Source organism: Portunus trituberculatus, chromosome 12, assembly GCF_017591435.1.
Source record: "Portunus trituberculatus isolate SZX2019 chromosome 12, ASM1759143v1, whole genome shotgun sequence".
NCBI lineage: Eukaryota > Metazoa > Arthropoda > Malacostraca > Decapoda > Portunidae > Portunus > Portunus trituberculatus.
The window spans coordinates 9,643,001-9,664,838 of record NC_059266.1 but is presented as its reverse complement, the minus strand read 5'-3'; the positions used below and the strand labels follow the sequence as shown (position 1 = coordinate 9,664,838).

Genomic DNA, 21,838 nt, shown 5'->3' with positions numbered 1-21,838 from the left:
TAAAAATGTGTTCCAGTAATGAAGATTCTGATGATTTTAAACAGTTTCAGAAACTCACGTGAGGGATTAAAATAGTGAAGACTGTGGTCATTAGTCTTCTGACCTCCATAGACCCTTCCTAATGTCAATAAAATGGTCTAATCGTACATAAATCTCAAGGTAAAAAATGTGTCTCAGTATTGTCAGTATATTGGCTTCCCCTTTCCTTCCTTATCTATCTCCTTTCCTTATCTGTCTCTCGGTAGATTAGTTTCTCCTACTGTCTTTCTTCTAGCTAACCGTAATCCTAATATTCTTTTCTTTTCCTTTTGTTCTTTTCCTTCGTTTCTCTCCTCAAGTATCTGTTAAGAGGTTTTCCCCTTTCCTTCCTTATCTATCTCCTTTCCTTGTCTGTCTCTCAGTAAGTTTTTTTTCTAACTAACCGTAATCGCTCTCGCCTTCCCACCATTCCCTGCCTTCCTGCCTCCCTGCCTCCCTTCCCCCCAATATTGCCTTCCTGCCTCTCTTCACACCCCCCTGCCCTCCCTGCCTCCCTCCCTTTGCTGCCGTGGTGTTGTGTAAATTATCATTTCAACTTATCGATAAACACAGACACTCTATCGTTATGTAATGCTTATCAGTAGGTCATTGGTCCACTACCACCACTCGCCTCGTTGTCGGGATGCTACAATGCTCGGAAACTTGTAGAAATCACGAGTATTTATTTATTCTATTATTACTATCTTTTTTTTATGCAATTTATGATTTCACCAGCGGTCATCCACGCTACGACCACCATGACCACCACCAGTAATCTCAGTATCAGCATACCATGTCACCACCACCCTCGCTTGGCCCACACGTTGTACCGTATCGCATACTTAAAACACCTCTGTGCTTCTAAATTTACACGAGTTTTTTTTTTTTTTAAGGTGTTTTTACGGTTCTAGAGGCAGAGTTACAAGATTCCTATATTATTAACCAGAGAAACATTCTTGAAAACCCCGCTAATCATCCCAATCGCCTTGGAAAATAGTCGTAGTGAGAAAATAAAGACTTTCAAGCAAGTTTTTTACGGTTCTAGAGGCAGAGTGACAGAATTTCTACACTATTAATACAGAAACACTCTTGAAAACCACGCTAATCATCTGTCACCTTGAAAAATAGTCGTGATGAGAAAATAAAGACTTTTTAAGCAAGTTTTTATGGTTCTAGAGGCAGAATGACAAGATTTCTATATTATTAACCGGAGAAACACTCTTGAAAACCCCACTAGTCAGCTGTGGGCTTGGAAAATTGTCATGGTGAGAAGACGGATCTATATATTTCACGCTCATGGCTATAAAGGCCTAAAAAATGCATGTGTGTGTAGAATATTATCGATTTGACCTGTTATTTTGTGGGTGTGTTGGTAGAAACTCGTGTTACTTCCTGTGTGTGTTGACGGTGACCACATTGTGAAGTGTATTGAGACCTGTGTTGTATTCATTGGTCACTGCTCGCCAACCAGTTCACAGCAATCTTTCTCCTGAACCCAACTTGTCAACCTTACATCCATCACTCTCTCTCTCTCTCTCTCTCTCCGGGGATTTCCATTCAAAGTTCCGGTAGAGATTTGTTGATTTTCTTGCAACTGAGGGAGGTCAAGGTCTCTCTCTCTCTCTCTCTCTCTCTCTCTCTCTCTCTCTCTCTCTCTCTCTCTCTCTCATATCCGTCTACCATTCTTCCTTCCTCCTCTTCCTTCTTATCACCATCACCACCACCACCACCACCCGTCACTATCACCACCCGCGTCACTATCACCTGCACTATCACCATCACTATCACCATCAGCAGCTGTCAATCCCTCACTATCACCTGTCACACTATCGCTATCAATTAATGAGCAGTTCTCACTAACAGTCACAATCATTCCTTCCTGTTCATTGTCGGTTTCCTAGAACACCATACTCTCTCTCTCTCTCTCTCTCTCTCTCTCTCTCTCTCTCTCTCTGACACGCACGCATTCTCGATCTAAACGACGTGTGTGTGTGTGTGTGTGTGTGTGTGTGTGTGTGTGTGTGTGTGACAATGACGTGTCTTTTTTTTCTTTTCTTTTTTCTCTGATCACACGGAAATTCTCTCTCTCTCTCTCTCTCTCTCTCTCTCTCTCTCTCTCTCTCTCTCTCTCTCTCTCTCTCTCTCTCTCTCTCTCTCTCTCTCTCTCTCTCTCTCTCTCTCTCTCTCAGTACAAGAAGGAAAGTGGAGAAAGAGAAAAGGAGGAGAGATGAATTGGGAATAGAGGAGGGAACGGAAGGAAGGTTGTGTAAGGTTAAGATAAGAGGAGAAAAGGAGGGAGAGAAGAAAAAGGGAGGAAAGAAAGAACGGAGAGGAAGGAAGAGAGAGAGAGAGAGAGAGAGAGAGAGAGAGAGAGAGAGAGAGAGAATGCATAGTAAAACACAAGATGATAATATCTATTCATTAACATTCTTTTGTAATATACTTTATCTATCAACACCTCCTCCTCCTCCTCTTCCTCTTCCTCCTCTTCCTCCTCCTCCTCCTCAACCCTCTTCTGTTATCGTTATATCATGCTTTGTCTCTCTTTCTCTCTCTTGAAACACACACACACACACACACACACACACACACACACACACACGTACGACGCAAAGAAACTCAATACAGTAATGATATTTTTTTAGTCTCCCATGTCGCCTAAAGACTCAAACACGTGTGCATCTTGTTTTCTTTAAAGCGCGCGAGAATTAACTGTCTGCCAGCTAAATGTGTGTGTGTGTGTGTGTGTGTGTGTGTGTGTGTGTGTGTGTGTGTGTGTGTGTGTGTGTGTGTGTGTGCTCTCTTCTCACATACGTAGACACTTGACCTAATAATTTTCGGGCATTAACTCATCTCTCTCTCTCTCTCTCTCTCTCTCTCTCTCTCTCTCTCTCTCTCTCTCTCTCAATCCTCTTCTACACCTCTAGATTTAGATTAGATACAAGTTATATACAAACAATACAACCTTACACACACACACACACACACACACACACACGTAGGGGGACAAAAAGATAACTTGTGGTGCTTGTTCCTCCTTTATGTTCCCTCGTGGTTCCCTTCCGAGTCTGAGCTGACCTACTCTGCACAAAACAAACACATTTCTCGAGGACTTGCCGGAGAAATGATGACTCGAGGATAAAATGAAGGAATGTATTGTGTGTAAAGCGCCACACACACACACACACACACACACACACACACACACACACACACACACACACAAACACATACAAACACACACACAGGGAGGGGATGGCCATGTCAGTATTAATGTTGTTTTGTTTTAGAGAGAGAGAGAGAGAGAAGAGGGAGGGTTGTGTTTGTCCTTGATTCGATTGTCTGTCCTTCCTCCCTTTCCTCCTTCCCGTCATCTCTTCGCGCGACACCTCACCGCTAACTGACTGACACACACACACACACACACACTAAAACTCATGCACGCGATAAAAATCAGTCACCTTGTCAGCCACTATCATATTACTACTTATTTTCCCACCACGCTGCACCACCACACCACCACATCACCACCACACACCACTACCCGGCTTGTTCATATTCCGATCACCACACAGACCGGCAGAGTGATATGTACAAGCACTTTGCTCTCTCACCATCACTGCTTTCTAAGGCTCCAGTTGAAGAAACTCGTGTTTTTAAGAGTGTTTTTAGGGTGCTGGTGATAGATTAGTAGGATATGTAGTTTAATCAAAGGAGAAACTGTCTCGAAAACCCGGGTGGTTGTCTCTGTGGCCTTGGAAAATTGTCGTAGTGAGAGGTGTTTCTGAGTACAGGCGCAAGTTTCACCGCTTCCCACACCAGAGTTAACCCACACTGCACACTGCACACCGGCCTACCTTTCTGTCTGCCTTCCTGCCAGTAGAGAAGCGGCGTGCATGCACAAACACAAACAGGAGTGACTAGAGGAGACTGAACCAACTCAACCAAGCCACTTCACACTGCGCTAGGATGAACCACCACCGTCTCTTTATACCTGCGCCATCCTGCGTCACCTCACCTCTCTTCCCTCACTCTCTGACTCTTTCCATGAACTGAGCCACCCTCGCCGCAGGTTTGAAATGAGAGGCAGATGCACTGACCTTCAAATCTCCCCAGGGTTTTAGCGGAACACTTCAGGGAATGTATCCGTGTGTGCATGTGTTGCGGGGAGGTCCTCGCTGGCTGACTGACGGCTGGCTGGCTGGCTCAAGTGGTAGGCTGACTGACTCTTCTTTATCAACATGTACCGGTAGTTGATAAGTCCTGCATCTGACAAAAAAGACAGATAAGCTTTCATAAGTTACGTATTGATAAAGGTAGTACACTCTCTCTCTCTCTCTCTCTCTCTCTCTCTCTCTCTCTCTCTCTCTCTCTCTCTCTCCTGGGTTTTCATTTTCTTCCCTCTTCTCCATAACAGTCTCGCCACGTTGCCTCAATCATCACTATCTCCCTCCCACCAGTGTTGAGTTGACTTGTAATCCGGTACATGATGTTTAGTGAAGGTATGTGAGAGATGAAAGGGATGTAAATGTTATGTGAGCAATGAGTCACACACACACACACACACACACACACACACACACACAGTGGCGTCACCCAGCTTACCGCGGCTTTACAAAATATCCCACCTTGGTAAAAATGTCACGGCCCATCTGAGATAAAGGTGTTAATTAGCTAGATTAATTAACAGGTGGGCTGCTGCTGCTGCTGTTGTGTGTGTGTGTGTGTGTGTGTGTGTGTGTGTGTGTGTTGTCGTTTACAATTTATTGGTTTGCCTATCTGATCTGTCAGTCGGTCTGCCCATCACACACACACACACACACACACACACACACACACACACACACACACACACGGGCGTGACGTAGCAGGTGGCGCATGACATTTTGAGCGTAGGATCTCCCACGCCCATGCCACCCTCCTCCCCCTCTCTCTCTCTCTCTCTCTCTCTCTACCAGGAAGATAATTAAAGAGATGCGGATCGCCCTACCCCCCAATTCTCTCTCTCTCTCTCTCTCTCTCTCTCTCTCTCTCTCTCGTGCTTACTCAGCGACAAGTGTGTGTGTGTGTGTGTGTGTGTGTGTGTGTGTGTGTGTGTGTGTGTGTGTGTGTGTGTGTGTGTGTGTGTGTGTGACGTTTTTTTTTCTCTATTATTTTTAAACTAACAAAGTCACCACCGCCCCCAAAACAACAACAACTACACTGCATCACCCTTTCTTTCTCTCTCTCTCTCTCTCTCTCTCTCTCTCTCTCTCTCTCTCTCTCTCTCTCTCTCTCTCTCTCTAGGTTATCCACCCCCTCACCACCCACCCCTTCCTCTTCACGGCCAGCTGTGATGTGTTACAATGTACTGGTGCAGCTGTCCGCCATCACCACCAATGTCACCACCACCACCACCACCACCACCACGAACACTACGAAAATCTAATCACTTCTCTTCCTGCTACAACAACAACAACAACAACAACAACAAGTACTACCACTACCACTACTACTACTGCTACTACTTCTTCTACTATTAATACTTACTACTGCTGGTATTACTACTACTACTACTACTACTACTACTACTAACTACTACTACTACTAATACTACTACTTCTACTCCTTCTACTATAATTACTCACTACTACTACTACTAGAACTACTACTTCTATCACTACTACTACTACTACTACTACTACTACTACTGCAGCAACAACAACAACAACAACAACAACAACACTACTACTACTACTACTACTGGTACTACTACTACTACTACTACTGCTACTGCTACTGCAACAACAACAACAACAACAACAACAACAACAACAACAACAACAACAACTACTACTACTACTACTACTACTACTACTACTACTACTACTACTACTACTACTACTACCACTACTACTACTACTATCTTCACATTCCATCATTATATAAAGTATTCTCTTATCTCTCTCCGTTTTTGTTCTTTGTCATTCCACACTAGGATAGAAATCAAGATAAGCGACTACTATTAAGCCACCTTTCTCTCTCTCTCTCTCTCTCTCTCTGGTCGCGTAACATAAAATATTCTTGAACACCAAAATATCAAGAGCTTTCTTTAATACAGAAGATATATGAGAGGCAGTGTGTGTGTGTGTGTGTGTGTGTGTGTGTGTGTGTGTGTGCACTACCCACTAAGGTTGACATAAGAAAAGAATTCCGCAGAGTATTTTTGAACCCCAGGCTATTCCCTTCATTACACACACACACACACACACACACACACACACACACAGTACAAATACATCAAAGAAATGAGTGACGGAAATCTTACCAGGAATGAGAAAAGTGTAATGGAAACAACGGGAATGAGAAGTGGCAAGATTGACGGGAATGTGGTAAAAGTGACCGGAACATGGCGGGCGAGTGGTGAGGAGAGCGGGAATGAGATGCGGTGACACGAGGCGCGGCGAGGAGCAAGTCAAGGCGGTTATGAAGATAAGCGGGGGACAGCCAGCCAGCCACTTCTCAGCCTCGCATATCCTGCTAGTAATCAGTAACAAGAGCCGCAGCTTACTCCATTTAGCAAGCCAGTAGTAGTAGCGGCGGTGGTGGTGGGGGTGGTGGTGGTGTCTTAAGAGAGAAAACTGAATGAGTGAGTGACACATTAATGGAGGAAGTGCGTGAGGGGGAAGAGGAGGATGCCTTATCAGGACACTCAGTGTTGCCGTCTCGTCCTCAGAACCGTTTGCTTTCCTCACTTCCTTTGCTCCCCTCGATCGCCGCCCCCTCCTCCGGCTCACGCCCCTTGTTACCCAGTTCACTACGGGGGCGTTACTCTCCCTACAACACGCCTGTGACTCACATTGAAATACAGTTTAAGAGAGAGAGCGAGTGAGAGGGACGCGGACGCAAGGAATCTGGGAGTGCAAAGCGAGGGCAGTAGCGATCAGTGTCATTGGAGTCCTTGTGGTGATTTGCCTCGTGACGGATCGTGGAGCATTCTACTACTTCACCACCCAAACACGACCCACACCCACCGCAGCTTGTGTTTGTCATGCCCCGAGGCGCGCCCACCATGGTACCGCCCGTGGTGGTGCTGGTGGTCCTCCTATCCCTGCTTGGTGCCAGTATGTCATAGTGGTTGGGTGTAATGTATGTTGTGGTGACGTGTGATGCAATGAGTAAAGTGGTGGTGGTGATGAAGGTAGTGTGTGGTGAGGTAGTGGCCAGGAAGGTGTTATGATGACGATACCCAGCAAATCAATACCCGTTATGAGGAAATTGCATCTTTAACCACTTGATGCCGAAACATAAGTGAAAAAAGAAAAAGAAAAACGAAACCAAACTCTGCACGAAAGAATTCAAAACCACACTGCAATTTGAAGTCCACTGTAAACATCATTGAATATCCGAAAAAAAAAAAAATCCAATACAAGTAAACAAAGTAGAATCAACACCAAAAAGGAAAAGAATAAAGAATGAGACTTTCTTAACCCCTTCAGTACAGGGATGCTTTTTTTTACCTTGAATATTGTGTATAATTAGACCATTATATTAACATTAGGAACGATCTATGGAAGTCAGAAGATTAATGGCCACTCTTCACTATTTTAATCCCCACACATAAGTTTCTGAAGCTGCATAATATCACCAAACAATAGAATTAATATAAAAATGATTCATGCTACTGAAGAGGCTAACCCCGTCCTTCCTCCTCTTCCCAGACGTGCCAGGGTGCTGCGAGAGCTTGACTCAGGACGAAGACTACGATTACGCGGACGGCTGCCACCCCGAAGAAGCTGACACGTGTTTCAAGGACGTGAATGATAACCTCTTGTGCAATCTGGGCAAGCCTATCCCAAACAAGAACTGCACTGGTAGAAATGCTTACGATCTTTGCGAGTACGTAGTGTATCGAGGCGTTTTGAAGGGGTATTACATGTTATGCGGTATTAGATGTCTTTAAGAGGTATTAGATGTCCTTAAAAGATATTAGATGTCCTTAAATGGTATCAGATGTTCTTAAGTGGTATTATGAGTCATTAAGCGTCATTTGGAAGCGTTTAAGCCACAATTCATGTCTTCAAGTGGTATCAAAGACATTCAAGTGAAAATCAAGAGGGCTTTCAATAGCATAGGAAGTCTTTAAGTGGTGTTACAGGCCTTGACGTGGTATTTGATGTCTTTTAGTGGTATTAAGAGTTTAAGTCACAATCACCACCCCGACAGGAGCATGAGTGACGCCCTGGACTGCTGCGAGGACATCATGGACACGTGCGAGGAGTCTGACGGGCTGGACGTCTTCCAAGTATGGTTCACGGGACTAGACAGCGTGTACTCCTACTTATGTATGGGAGACGACGATCTGGCCCTTATTACTGGTATATAGCACATTTGTCTGCTAGTTTTATTATATTTTTTTCTTTTTCTTATCTTTCTCTTCATTTCTTTTTAATACATATAGTGGGTGGTTAATCTTTTCAGTACCAGGACGCGTTTTCATATTCATTCTGATCATTATTTGGTGATTTTATACAGCTTCAGAAACTTGTTAGGGGAGATTAACCCCTTCAGTATACCATGACGCGTTTCCATATACATTGTTTACTATTTGGTAATTTTATATAGCATCAGAAACACTTATGGAGGACTAAATGATGAAGACTGTGGCCATATATCTTCTGGTCTCCATAGACCCTTCCTAATGTCAATAAAATGGTCCAATTGTACACAAATCTCAAGGTAAAAATGTGTCCCAGAATTGAAAGAGTTAAAGTAGTGAAGACTGTGGCCATTAATCTTCTGACTTCCATAGACAGTTCATAATGTAAATAATATCGTTTAATCATACCCAAAACTCATTCTAAAAAAGGCGTCCCAGTACTGAAGAAGTTAATGGCTAAGGCAAGGAGTGATTTACTAATGACTAATGTGTGTGTGTGTGTGTGTGTGTGTGTGTGTGTGTGTGTGTGTGTGTGTGTGTGTGTGTGTGTGTGTGTGTGTGTGTGCGTGCGTGTGCGGTAACAGATCTCCTGGAAGGATCAAACTGTTTTCGCCTTAAGAAATTCATCACGTGTGTGGAAGATCGAGCCAACCTGACCCACGTGGCGGACCTCCTCACCACTCGCCTTGATCTCCACGAGTGCAAGTGAGTCGATCACCACCACCACCACCACCACCACCACTACTACTACTACTACTACTACTACTACTACTACTACTACTATCATCCTCCACCCCCGACAACTTTCAAAAGGCTATAGTTGAGGGTACAAGGATTTCAATAGCGTTTTTAAGGTTCTACTGACAGACTAACATGGTTTTTATACTGTCGACATGAAAAACTCTTGAGAACCTCGGTAATCAGGTTAGCTCTGTCAGTGCCCAGCTATGGAAGACACTCGCAAATTCCCAACATACACTATTCTTCTGTCATCACATATATACTAAACTCCTACAATGGTCATATGGTTTAACCCCTTCAGTATACCATGACGGGTTTCCATAGTCATTCTGCTTACTATATGGTGATTTTAAACAGCTTTAGAAACTTATATCGAGGATTAAACTAGTAAAGACTTTGGCTATTCATCTTCTGACCTCCATAGACCATTCTTAATGTCAGTAAAATCGTCTAATCATACCTGAGACTCAGGATAAAAATACATCCCAGCACTGAAGGTGTTGAGTATATTTGTTACGCTAAATCCCCGTTGCATTCCTTCCCTTAGCATGATACAGGTGTCGGTGGCTGCCTGCATTGAAGACGCCGAGAAAAACAAGAGGACGTGCCGCGGTAGAGCCGATGCAGTGAAGGAAGCTCTCATAGTATTCTTTAGCAGTACAGCTTGCGGTCTCCTACCCCAGCTGAGCCTTACGCCCTTACCTGTCTCTTGCATCCCCCCTACGGTTAGTGGATCACGTAATTAGAGTGTGGATGTGTTTGTATTGTCCGTGTGTGGAGCAATGGAACGCTGAGTGGGTAACGATAAGACATATTCGTGTTCAGAAACGTCTTCCCTTCTCACTACGACAATTTTCCAAGGCCACAGAGAAAACAAGCCAGGTTTTCAAGACAGTTTCTCCTTTAAATAAACTAGAAATCTTGCCAATCCATCACCAGAATCATCAAAAGGCTCTTAAGAACACGAGTCTCTTCAACTGGAGTCATTGAAAAGTAGTGATGGTGAGAGAGCAAAGCGTTTCAAAATACGTACGTGTACAGTCGGCGACAATAGACGTGACAGCGAGGAAACAACAAACGAACTTCCCTTGCATTGTAACTCCTCCAACCACTACAAAACGTCCATGGCGTAAAAAAAAAAAAAAAAAAAAAAAATATATATATATATATATATATATATATATATATATATATATATATATATATATATATATATATATATATATATATATATATATATATATATATATATATATATATATATATCGTCTGTCAACTTATCCGAGCTGTCACTCAAATTTTGTAGAACATTTAAATGAAAGGTCAGCCTTGATCATTCATTTGTTGGAGTGTCACCCTTCCCCCCAACCCATCCGCGCAACCTTGTGCAGCTGACAAACATCATCAAGCACAAATATTGGATATATCAAAGAGATATACGAAGCGAGACGAGATAACATGTGTGATTCAGTGCTACAAATTGGGGCTAAATAGCCATGAAACAAGTGTGGAAACTGGTGTGAGTGCACGTACAGTGCGGCGCCTTGTTGCAAAATTCAAGGCAAATGATGAGCGTGAGCTTCCGCGCCACAATTTTGGTGGAGGAAGACGTCCAAAGATTTCTGAAAAAAAAAAATTTGACTTACAAGACTAGAGAGAGAGAGAGAGAGAGAGAGAGAGAGAGAGAGAGAGAGAGAGAGAGAGAGAGAGTAAAGTAAGACAAATTAAAGAAAATAATGCTAGTGTTCTGCAAGGCCAAGGAGTGAGTGTGCGAACCATTCAGAGAGCCGTCCGAAAAAAAAAAAAAAAAATTGAAATACAAGAATGAAAAGGCACGAAACAAACCGTTGGTGACAGAGGCACAGCGAAGGAAGAGGCTTGAATTTGCACGGACGTACGCGTCATGGACTGTTGATGACTGGATTAAAGTTTTGTGGACTGCTGAATCTGTGTTTCGTGTGAGTGACACAAAAGGCTTGAGGGTGTGGCGCCGCCGGGGGTCTGACCCCTGTGACCCTAAATATACCGCGAAGACTCTCAAGCATTCTCCTTCCGTTATGGTGTGGGGTGCATTTTCATACGGAGGTGTGTCTGACCTGCATCTTTTTTCTAAGGGTGAATCAGAATAAGTTGGCTACTTGCTTTGCCGTCACTGGCGCAGAGGTGTTCCTTGCCACACCGCACACGTTGTGAAGGAATGGCTGAGAGAGAATGAGGTTGAGATGATACCTGACTGGCCACCAAATAGCTTTGATATATCACCTATCGAGAACCTCTGGGCTATACTTAAACGCAAATTGAGAGAAGAAAACACGTACACCGAGGAGAGATTAAAAAAGGCAATTCATCCGGCGTGGAATGCGATACCTGCGGCAATTCTGCAGAACCTTGCAGCCTCTCTCCCAGATCGTTTCTTGGAAGTAAGAAAACGCAAAGGAGGCTACATATGCACTTCCAATTCACTATATGTATTTACTTAATAGTTATTTTCAGCACACAAGTTGCGTTTGTTGTTTTTCCGCGTGATCACGTCATTTGTCGCCGACTGTACATACGGGCCAATAATTGTTTCGGAAGCCGAGTAAACTAGTGAGTGAAGAATGGTCTGTGTGTGTGTGTTTCACTGTTTGATCTGCTGCAGTCTCTGACGAGACAGCCAGACGTTACCCTACGGAACGAGCTCAGAGCTCATTATTTCCGATCTTCGGATAGGCCTGAGACCAGGCACACACCACACACCGGGACAACAAGGTCACAACTCGATTTACATCCCGTACCTACTCTCTGCTAGGTGAACAGGGACTACACGTGAAAGGAGACACACCTAAATATCTCCACGTGTGTGTTTGTGTGTGTGTGTTTCTACATCATAAACATTCACCGTCTCTGTTATAAGTGATGTAATAGTGGAGATTTCTGATGTTCCCCATGTGATGTGTTAATCCCTCTCATTGTAGACGGACACCAGCGCTGTGGGACTGGACAACGCCACCACCACCAACAACAAAACGGGTAGTAAAGTCAGCAATGACACTGAAAACAGTAGCACCAAAGTCACCAGGATCCCTAACCAAGCCAGCACCAGTAGAGACACGAACACCAGCACCACAAATATCCCTGCAGTGTGCCAAACCACTCAAGATCTGGGTAAGAGAGGCACTCCTACGGCCTCAACAATTGTGGTGACGGTGCTGGTGACCCTGGTGCTGGTGGGCCTCGCGGGATTGGTGTTGGTGAAGAGGGGTGTGCTCACCATCAGAACTGACTTTGACCGTCGCCTAGCGGGTCTCAATGACGGGGACTCCAGCAGTGGCTACGACAGGTTTTAAGAAGTGAAGTGATGGTGCATTGTAGATCTGCTAGAGAACGCGTTTGCCTCACTATATACTCCACCATCAACTGCGATATCGTTAACCCCTTCAGTACTGGGACACATTTTTTACCTTGAGATTTGTGTACGATTAGACCATTTTATTGACATTAGTAAGGGTCTATGGAGGTCTGAAGATTAATGGCCACAGTCTTCACTATTTTCATCCCAACATAAGTTTCTGAAGCTGTATAAAATCACCAAATAGTAAGCAGAATGGATATGAAAACGCGTCATGGTACTGAAGGGGTTAAAAATTTCCAAGAGTGTTCCCGTGATTCAAGATTATGAGTTACAAAAAATGTGCACGTTTGAACATACTGAAGTTATAAAGGAGTGTATTTGTCGTTATAATGGTAGCGAAACAAATATTTAACAGGAAATACAACCAACAAAATACTCTAGTGGTCTTTCAAAAGTTCGGAGTGATACAAGATGCGGCGGATAAAAGTAAAGTCCACACACCGACGCCGACCAACGGATGGACCAACCGATAAACAGATGAATATATTTGTTAATCTCCGAGTGTTGTTACTGTTACTTTGTGTTTGTGTGACTGTGATGGTAATAAATTAATCAATATTTCGTCTCTCTCTCTCTCTCTCTCTCTCTCTCTCTCTCTCTCTCAGAAGATTAATAGCTAGTCTTCACTATTTTTATCCCCACATAAGTTTTCTGAAGCTATGTAAAATCACCATACAGTAAGCAGAATGAATATGAAAACACGTCATGGTACTTAAGGGGTTGATCATTTCTCTCCTATAAGTTAAATTATGAAAGTGGTGTTGAAGTCAAAAGTAGTTATGGTTCATATTGGCGCTAATATTGGTGTTGTAGCGGGGTGTAACCGTTCTGACAGTGGTGAGAGAAGTGGTTGTGACAATGGTGCGGCGGGTTGCAGCGGTGTTGTTGCTTGTTGTAGTAGTCGTGACAGTGGTGGGGCGGCCTGCAGAGGTGTTGTTGCTGGTTGTACTTGTTGTGACAGTAGTGGGGCGGGCTGCAGTGGTGTTGTTGCTGGTTGTAGTAGTTGTGACAGTGGTGTTGTTGCTGGTTGTAGTCGTGGCAGTGGTGGGGCGGGCTGCAGTGGTGTTGTGGCGGAGTGTAGTGTTGAGATTGGGAGATCGAGTAGTAGTGGTAGTAAAGCGCGGTGTCTTGGTGGCGCGGGACGTTATGGTGGTGACGCTAGCGGAGATAGTTTTGTCTGAGCGGAGAAGAGATCGACTTTTAGGTTACTACACACACACACATTTATGATATTGTATTACTATAAGAAATGGTGTGTGTAAAACGGTCTGTGTGAAGGAAAAGTGATAGTTCTGAAAAGATGAGGAATGACCTTAACGTTATTGTTTCGATCGCCTCCATGCACTGGCACACACAACACACACACTCACACTGGCTACACTGACATAACGCGCTTAATACCCTCCGTATACCAGACCTAAGTTGGTATTTAACCCATTCATTACTGGGACACATTTTTACCATGAGTTTTGCGAGTGATTAGATTATTTTATTTACATTAGGAAGGGTCTATGGAGGTCAGAAGATTAATGGCCAAAGTCTTCTCTGTTTTAATCCCCACATAAGTTTCTGAAGCTGTATAAAATCACCAAATACTAAAACATGAAAACGTGTCATGGTACTGAAGAAGTTCACTCAACAAAAGAAGTGCCACACGGATCTTACTGTAGTACACGTAACAACGGTAGAAGGGATTATCATCGAAGAGGGTTTCCTTTGAACTGACCACCACCAACTCACACGTCCTCCTGGCCCAGTCCGCGCGCGCCGCCCCCTGCAGATCCACACTGAAGGCGCCACACGTCACAGCTGCAACATTCACCATCGTTGCACACCTCAGCCTCGGAAATAGACTACAACTATAACTTCATTTCTGAATAGTGCTTGAGAGAGAGAGAGAGAGAGAGAGAGAGAGAGAGAGAGAGAGAGAGAGAGAGAGAGAGACTAAGGTGTGTTCTTTCTTTAAACAAAAGTGCATAAATAAATCAGTGGGTGCTTCCCTTTGCTGTTCACTCACTCCTTGAACATAATGCAGCGCAGGAAACGAGTGAGGCTGTGTGTTGCGCCAAGACGGGTGCCACACATCGGCCCTTGCCTGCTAATATGTAGCGCATCTCGGTGATCTCACTGCTACGCTCCACTAGTCCTGCCACACGCAGTACAAGCCACAGCAGCAGAACGTGTTGCAGCCAAGCCATAGTTCAAGGGAGTGTCGTTCCCCGCCCTCAGATGCAGTATATTAGTGACGTGCGAGCCGGGTAGTTTCTGCAAACTTTCAGCCAGCCAGTCAGGGGATGGTTAGGGACTGAATGCACCCTGGGAGTCGGGAGTAGGGACTGTAGTAACGCTTTGAAACAGACACATGGCTCGCCGCTCCACTTGACACCTACCGTCAGTCACTGAGTCACTCCCTTGCATTCACTGACGCTGGTTTGAAACTATGCGCTCCAAAGTTAAATCGCCACTTCATCTTTAGGCACCGTGCATAATTATTATTTGGCCACTGGTCATATTTCTTCTCCTCCACGCTTCACGGCCCTTTATCCCGCCGATATAGTAAATGTCAACTCCTGGCAAAGCCATGGTGAACACGTGACTGTGATCAAGGACTATATTCCGTGAAAGGTAAATTGTTCACGCCGCGACTGTGGCACGTCTACCGGTTAGAGGGAAACATTACATTCGCTCTCGTGAGTTTACCCTTACCCGCACCAATAGAAAGTTGATCTTTCTTGAGTTGCAATGCCCACTACCAATAATGACGTGCTTTGGCTGCTGTAATTATATATTTGTGTACAAAGTTAAAAGTTTGATACAAATGAGTGCGTTAAAGGCTAAGCTCGATATTCAAAAACGCTCTCACTGCGATCATTTTCAGACTACAGAGCCCATTATTAGCTTAGTTCTATAGAATATTTGTCCTGTTGATAATGCAGAAAACTTGCTAATATGCCACTAAAATTACAGAAACACCCTTAAAAATCCATGTCACTTCAACTAGAGCTCTTTAAAAATAGTGTAAAGATGCGGCGTGGAAGTATTTCAGAATTTCGGCCACAGTAACCAAAGCAGCAACTTCACCCCATCTCTCTCTCAGTCAATCTTCCCCTCCCGAGGCGGTGGGGGTCCTCTCTATACTATTGTATATTCTATGAAGTCATGGATGTTCATGTTAGCAAACCAAAACACTCTTTTATTCCTTTATAAATACTAACCACTCCCTTTGGCCTGTTTACTGTTTTTAGGCAATACACAAGGCAGCAGTTAAAGATGCAGAACATTTATTTTGAGAGAGGAAGTGTACATACATGAATCCCTCCAATATCCTGACAACTGCAACAATCACACCTGCCATAAACACACTGGGATGTATACAGCAGGAATTACTGTATACTTTTGCACTTCACAAGGAGAATCACTTAGGGCACACACATAGTGGACCTTATGTACTGTTCTAATGAATCGCCAAGTCACATGCTACACTTACTTTCACCTCAAGGTTCTCTGGTGTATTAATATCAATCAATCAAGTGGCAGTTTTTCTTAAGAGACTCTGTAAATCAAAGGAAGGAACTACAACATCACAAGCTGATACAATACTCTGTCCAACATGCACAAGACAAATACACACTTCATGAATACCACAAGTTGATATGATACAATACACTGCCCAACATTTACAGTACACACATATACCCTAATCAACACTACAAGCTGATACAATGCAATACAAGGACCAATATGCATAATTTAACCTCTTCAGTACTAGGATGCATTTTTATTGTGAGTTTTGGGTATGATAAGACAATTTTATTTACATTAGGAAAGGTCTATGGGGGTCAGAAGATTAATGGCCACTGTCTTCTCTATTTCAATCTCCCACATGAGTTTCAGAAGCTGTATAAAATCACAAAATAGTAAGCAGAATAGATATGAAAACACATCATGGTACAGAAGGGGTTAATAATGCTACACAAGTATACAAGCAAATCTTTTTTTTTCAAATGCACTGGGGGGTTACACAGAACAAAGTCTCATGCTAAATACTACAAACTCCAAGGGCCTTACACAAACCTGCTGCAGTGCTGCATGTTTCAACTCATGTCTGGTTGCAGCAACAAGTCATCCTCACAACCTCAAAAGTTCTTGTAGTAGTGTCGGAATATCACATCAGGAGCCTTGTTCATCTCACGGCAGCTTTTCTCAACAGAGTGGGTCAGTCCAGGGCTCCCACATGTAAACACACCAATCAAGTTGCCCTGTACAAAGTTGAGTGGTAAACAAAATGAGAGAGAGAGAGAGAGAGAGAGAGAGAGAGAGAGAGAGAGAGAGAGAGAGAGAGAGAGAGAGAGAGAGAGAGAGAGAGAGAGAGAGAGAGAGAGAGAGAGGGGTCACGCACGTGGTAGCTCCGTGTTTTCGTGGTGTTACAGTGGTTTAACAAAGTGCAGTGTTGTGAAAATTTCAGTGCTTGAAGTGCTAAGTGTCCTGGTGTCCATGTAAAAGTGTAAGGTGTGCTAAGCCTTGCAATAGTGTTGAAAAATCACTTGAAAAGAGTGTTTGTACCCGTGCAGTGACCGAGACCCGGGCCTGACCTGACGCGAGGCCTAAGGCAGCACACAGTTGCCAAATCTCTCCAAGGTAGTTTAACAACCTGTATCTCTCTCTCCGTGGCTGGTTTGGCTTGACTTGTGGGAGAGGTAGTTAGTGTCGTGTGTTTTTTGTGCGCCTGTGGGGAAGTGCTTTGTGTTCTGTGCCAGTGTTCAGTGTCTGTGTTCACGAGTGTGTTAGTGTCGCACGTGTCGTTTAGAGCCAACACTCGTTGTCGCCCCCACACCTGGCTCCACAATTCCCCAGGGAATCACTTATCCTCTCCCTCAATGTCTAGCCCCGCCCATCGCCCCATAGCCAGGCGAGACTTGCCTGGCTACCAGCCACAGAATTGGTGTTGCGTTTGTGGCAAAGCAACACTTAAGACTCAACACGTGAGCTGTGACGAGGAAACCTGCCGTAACCTTTGTCACAACAGCTGCCTTGGGGATACGCCAGTCTTCAAGTGTAGCTACACGGAGCAGCTACGACTCCAAGCAAACATCCCGGACCCCGTCACCTACATCATCGAGGAGACTGATACACCCCCAACGCCACTACCGGACGATAGTGGGGAGAGTCAGTGGGAGGGCTTGAGAGAGGAGAGCTAGTTTCACTAGTTGAGAAGCTCACTGAGGAAGCCTCTCAACAAAACTGTGTGATTAAGTCCCTCCAGGACGACCGAGACTTGATCATACAACACAGAGACGTGTTTGCTGCGGCTCTCAGAGTAGCAGACAGGCTGATAGCGTCAAAACAGCGCCAGACGCAAGTAGCCACACGCTCTCAGGCAGTCAGCGCCCACGCAGAGTCAATTGACGAACACTGGGAGGTGGTTTGTCAGGACTCTGAGAGGTGGAGGACGTGGTGGAGCTCGGATAAACCGCAACAGCTCCGCCACTCAGCTGTTTTCTCAACTTCCACCTTCCCTTCGCCTGCCCGGGAAACAACGACCGCTCCGCCTACCTCCACTGCTTCCACCGCCACACAGAGCGACTGTGACACCTCCCCAGCGTCTACTGTCACTCCTTCTGCCACACAGAGTGACTGCTCGGTACTCACTACCACGTCTACCGCCACACAGAGCAGCAGGGACTCTTCCTCCATAAATACAGCGAACGGAGTAGATCGCGGTGCCTCTGTTCGCCCACGAACCTCTCCTCAGACCACTTCAGGAGATTGGAGAAAAAAGAAAACTAAGAGGGAAGTGCAGCAGGACGCGAGGAAGGTGTCCAGCGAAGGACTGAGGACTCACCAGGCCACCAAGCAGACACAAAAGCGAGCCAAGGCAAAAGTGTGTGAGTACTGCTCACGGAAAGGACACACTTCTGCTACTTGCCACGCCAGAACTGACGATTTACGTCAGGAGCGTCTCCTACAGCGGCTCCTTACGGTGGAAAGACACACAGCCACACCCTTCCCACCTGCAGCGCCTCAGCCCGCCCACCACCTCACTTCATTTCAGTCCTTACCACAACCTCGCCCACTCCTTCCTCAGCCTGGTATCTGGAATCAGAGCCAGGGGCGGCAGTGGACCACTCCTCTTCACCAGTACCAGCAGTCGGCCGCGGACCCTAACCACCACCTCGGACTAGCAGGCCTCGCTCACTACCATCCCTCACCATGGTACAGCCAGCTTGCCCCGCCGCCAACTAAAGGTCGTCTCTAGCAACGTCCGTGGTCTCCGGACTAACCTTGCAGACTTATACCACAACTGTGTGCAACGACACAATGCAGACGTTGTTGTGGTGACAGAGACATGGCTGAACAGTGAGGTGGAGCCCACGTATGGCAGGATGCAGGGCTTCACCCACTGGGTGAGGAGGGACCGACAGGAGCGAACAGGAGGTGGAGTGGCTGTCTGCTTCAAGGAAGGAATGCAGGCCCAGCTACTCGACATAGACACGCCTCCACTGATGGAGATGATGTACTTCCGAGTAACGCTGGCAGACCGCTCAGCCCTCCTACTGTGTGCCCTGTATCGCCCCCCGCGACAAGGGCCTGACTCACTCCTGTACCTGACTGAGACTTTAGACAACCTGATGATGGCACACAGCTGCAGCCACGTGCTGATTGTGGGGGGATCTCAATCACCACCTGGAAAGAGACGCCTACGAGAATCTCCTGGAGGTGCAGGGTCTGACAGATCATGTCACCTTCCCCACACATGAACGAGGAGGGACATTAGACCCTGTCATCTCAGACTACCAGGAGGACAAGCTTCAGTGTCATCAGCTGGGGCTCGTGGGCAGCTCTGATCATCACGCTGTACTGACACAGCTGGAAGTGGGCGTGGCTCAGGACGAGGCCACCACCCGCACCATCTGGCTGTGGAACAAAGCAGACTGGGCTTCCCTGCGCCGCGACCTGACCCACACCCCATGGGCCACTCTGCTACAGGGAGGAGCAGAGAGTGAAGCACTTGCACTCACCTCTCACCTTCTCGCCCTCCAGAGACGCCACGTCCCACACAGGGAATACACCACCAGACCGACGGATCAGCCATGGTTTGGCTACCGTTGCCGTGTTGCTGCTGAGGCAAAGTATGCTGCCTGGCTCCGCTACAAGAGGAACCCGACTCGGCGCAACAAGGACTTGCATAGGGCTGCATGCAGGAGGATGGTGGTAACCAGCAAGTGGGCCTTAAAAAAAGTGGGAGGAAAGCCTGCGCCGGAAACTGTGTGGCACTGGCGTAGGAAACAAAACTTGGTGGTCCCTTGTTAAGGACAAACAGGAACTGGCCACCAAGAATCCATCCCTCCCTCAGCAAGCAGGACGGTACTGTCGCCACCAGCAGTAAGGAGAGGGCACAGTTGCTGGCTTCCTTGTTTGCTGGAAAAATGAAGGTGGGGAATCCACAGCAGCCACCGCCTCAGCTGGTCCAGCAATGTGAGAAGACTGTCACCATGGTGGAGGTGACGCATCAGCAGGTGAAGCGATTATTGCGGGGGCTGGACACACAGAAAGCTACCGGCCCTGATGACATCAGCCCGCACCTGCTGAAGCGATGCTCCCAGGAACTGGCTGCCCCTCTCACCCAAGTCTTCACAACTTGTGTACGGGAAAACGTCTGGCCTTCAGTGTGGAAGGAGGCTCGAGTAGTTCCCGTACACAAAAAGCTCCAGGACGGACCCAAAAAACTACAGACCCATATCCCTGTTGTCAGTGGTGGGTAAAGTGTTTGAGAGGGTCGTGGCAGAGGTGGTGTGTAGCCATCTCAAGGACAATGCCCTCCTCTCAGACCAACAGTTTGGGTTCAGACCTGGAAGGTCAACCTCCGACCTAATGATGCTTCTCACCAGGCAGTGGCAGGACGCCCTCGACGACGGCAAGGACACTATAGTGGTTGCTTTGGACATAGCTGGAGCTTTTGATAAAGTATGGCACAACGGATTACTAGAAAAGCTTCGTGCTAAAGGCATCCAGGGTGGCTTGCTACGACTCCTGGGAAATTACCTGCAGGACAGAAGCCTCAAGGTGGTTGTCAACGGGCAAACATCTGAGTCCCTGCCTGTGGAGGCATCAGTGCCACAGGGTTCAATTCTTGGCCCACTCCTGTGGAATATCTACGTGGATGATCTTCTCCAGCTACTGCCAGGAGTCATGGCCTATGCTGATGACTGCACCCTCTCCTATACCTATCCACGCCAGGACAGTGGGCGGGCTGCTGAGGCCATCAATCAGCAGCTACGAGTGATAGAGGAGTGGGGTGCTCGCTGGCAAGTGACATTCGCGCCGGAGAAGACACAGGCAATGGTTGTCTCTCGGTCCCCAGCCGCCATGGCAGCAATGGCAGGAAAGTTGTCTTTTGGCGCTGCTGCTCTCCCACTCCAAGATGACGTCAAGATACTTGGAGTGGAGGTGGATCGAGGGCTGAGGTTTGACAGCCATGTCAAAACCATTGCCAAGAAAGCCTCTCACAGGATCTCCGCTCTCAGAAGGATCGCCAGTTTCCTCGACAGGAAGGGAGACTGCTGCTGTACAAGGCACAGGTGCGGCCCCACCTTGAGTACGCAGCTCTCTCCTGGATGTCCTGTGCCGCCACACACAGAAGGAGACTGGACAGCATCCAACGCCGCGCCATACGGCTAGTAGATGCTGCAATACCACCTCACCCAGAGCCTGAGCGTCCTCTTGATTCACTGGAACACCGCAGAGATGTGGCGGCAATCGTAGTGTTCCATAAGGCACAGGTGCAAAGAGTGCCACATCTGGCAGGGCTGCGTCATCCTCTGAGAGTCACCGCACGGAGCACGAGAACGGTGCTCAATGGTGGTGACGCCGTAGAGGTGCCGCGATCCCACGGGTGTCAGCATCAACGCACCTTCGCAGGACGCGTCTCCAGGATGTGGAACTTGTTCACGGCCGCGGTGCCTCACGTCCAGGAGATGAACACACACAGTGTCAAACTGATGGCACATAAGTGGAGACAGACACTGCCAACTCCTCTGACACTCTTTGTGACGTGACACTCAGTGTAGTGCAGTGCGTGAATAGTGCTAGTGAAGTGAAAAGAATAGTGCTCCATTTACATGCTGACCATCTTGTATATTATCTATTTTTAAGTCTTGTAAATATTGTAGAGAAATAGATTGTAGTACCCTTAGAATAGGTAGCACACGACAGTGCGCCTTTGGGTACATGTTCTTCTGTATAAATTATGTTTAAATAAAAAAAAA

General features: G+C 46.2%; 3 protein-coding genes across 7 annotated transcripts in view; 1 reads left to right on the top strand and 2 right to left on the bottom strand.

Moving 5' to 3' along the window:
• LOC123502683 (cytosolic phospholipase A2-like) overlaps positions 1–4,237 on the bottom strand; it is a 40,033-nt gene extending 35,796 nt beyond the window's left edge. Inside the window, exon 1 of one of the 2 annotated variants that reach the window (XM_045251861.1) lies at positions 4,119–4,237. The gene's annotated coding sequence lies outside the window, so the exon portion shown is untranslated. Of the gene's footprint in view, positions 1–3,875; positions 4,006–4,118 lie in introns of those variants that run through there. The other variant, XM_045251863.1, reaches the window with a different exon arrangement.
• Positions 4,238–4,407: 170 nt separating this feature from the next.
• Positions 4,408–13,133, top strand: LOC123502686. Of its 4 annotated transcripts, none has more exons than XM_045251867.1 (6): positions 4,408–4,520; positions 7,719–7,896; positions 8,224–8,375; positions 9,022–9,142; positions 9,726–9,903; positions 12,136–13,133. In XM_045251867.1, exons 1-6 carry the CDS (start codon positions 4,505–4,507, stop codon positions 12,505–12,507), a joined length of 1,017 nt encoding a protein of 338 aa, XP_045107802.1. In that variant the 5' UTR covers positions 4,408–4,504; the 3' UTR covers positions 12,508–13,133. The 4 variants fall into 4 exon arrangements, with proteins under 4 accessions (XP_045107802.1, XP_045107800.1, XP_045107803.1 ...); XM_045251865.1 differs by lacking the exon at positions 4,408–4,520 and adding an exon at positions 6,421–6,547; XM_045251868.1 differs by lacking the exon at positions 4,408–4,520 and adding an exon at positions 6,625–6,646.
• A 206-nt stretch (positions 13,134–13,339) lies between these two features.
• LOC123502639 (salivary glue protein Sgs-3-like) lies at positions 13,340–14,464 on the bottom strand. The gene is made up of 2 exons (XM_045251804.1): positions 14,238–14,464; positions 13,340–13,749 (listed from the first exon to the last, which is right to left on the bottom strand). Exons 1-2 carry the CDS (start codon positions 14,395–14,397, stop codon positions 13,340–13,342), a joined length of 570 nt encoding a protein of 189 aa, XP_045107739.1. The 5' UTR covers positions 14,398–14,464.
• Between the last annotated feature and the right edge of the window lie 7,374 nt (positions 14,465–21,838).

Bases quoted from the DNA above. Each gene is read 5' to 3' on its own strand.
- LOC123502686 (XM_045251865.1), top strand. From the start codon at position 6,436: ATGAGATGCGGTGACACGAGGCGCGGCGAGGAGCAAGTCAAGGCGGTT. The intron at 8,376-9,021 runs GTATATAGCACA...GTGCGGTAACAG, and splicing joins CGATCTGGCCCTTATTACTG to ATCTCCTGGAAGGATCAAAC. The intron at 9,904-12,135 runs GTTAGTGGATCA...CTCTCATTGTAG, and splicing joins TCTCTTGCATCCCCCCTACG to ACGGACACCAGCGCTGTGGG.
- LOC123502639 (XM_045251804.1), bottom strand. From the start codon at position 14,397: ATGGTGAATGTTGCAGCTGTGACGTGTGGCGCCTTCAGTGTGGATCTG. The intron at 13,750-14,237 runs GTAAGATCCGTG...TTCTCCGCTCAG, and splicing joins CCGTTGTTACGTGTACTACA to ACAAAACTATCTCCGCTAGC.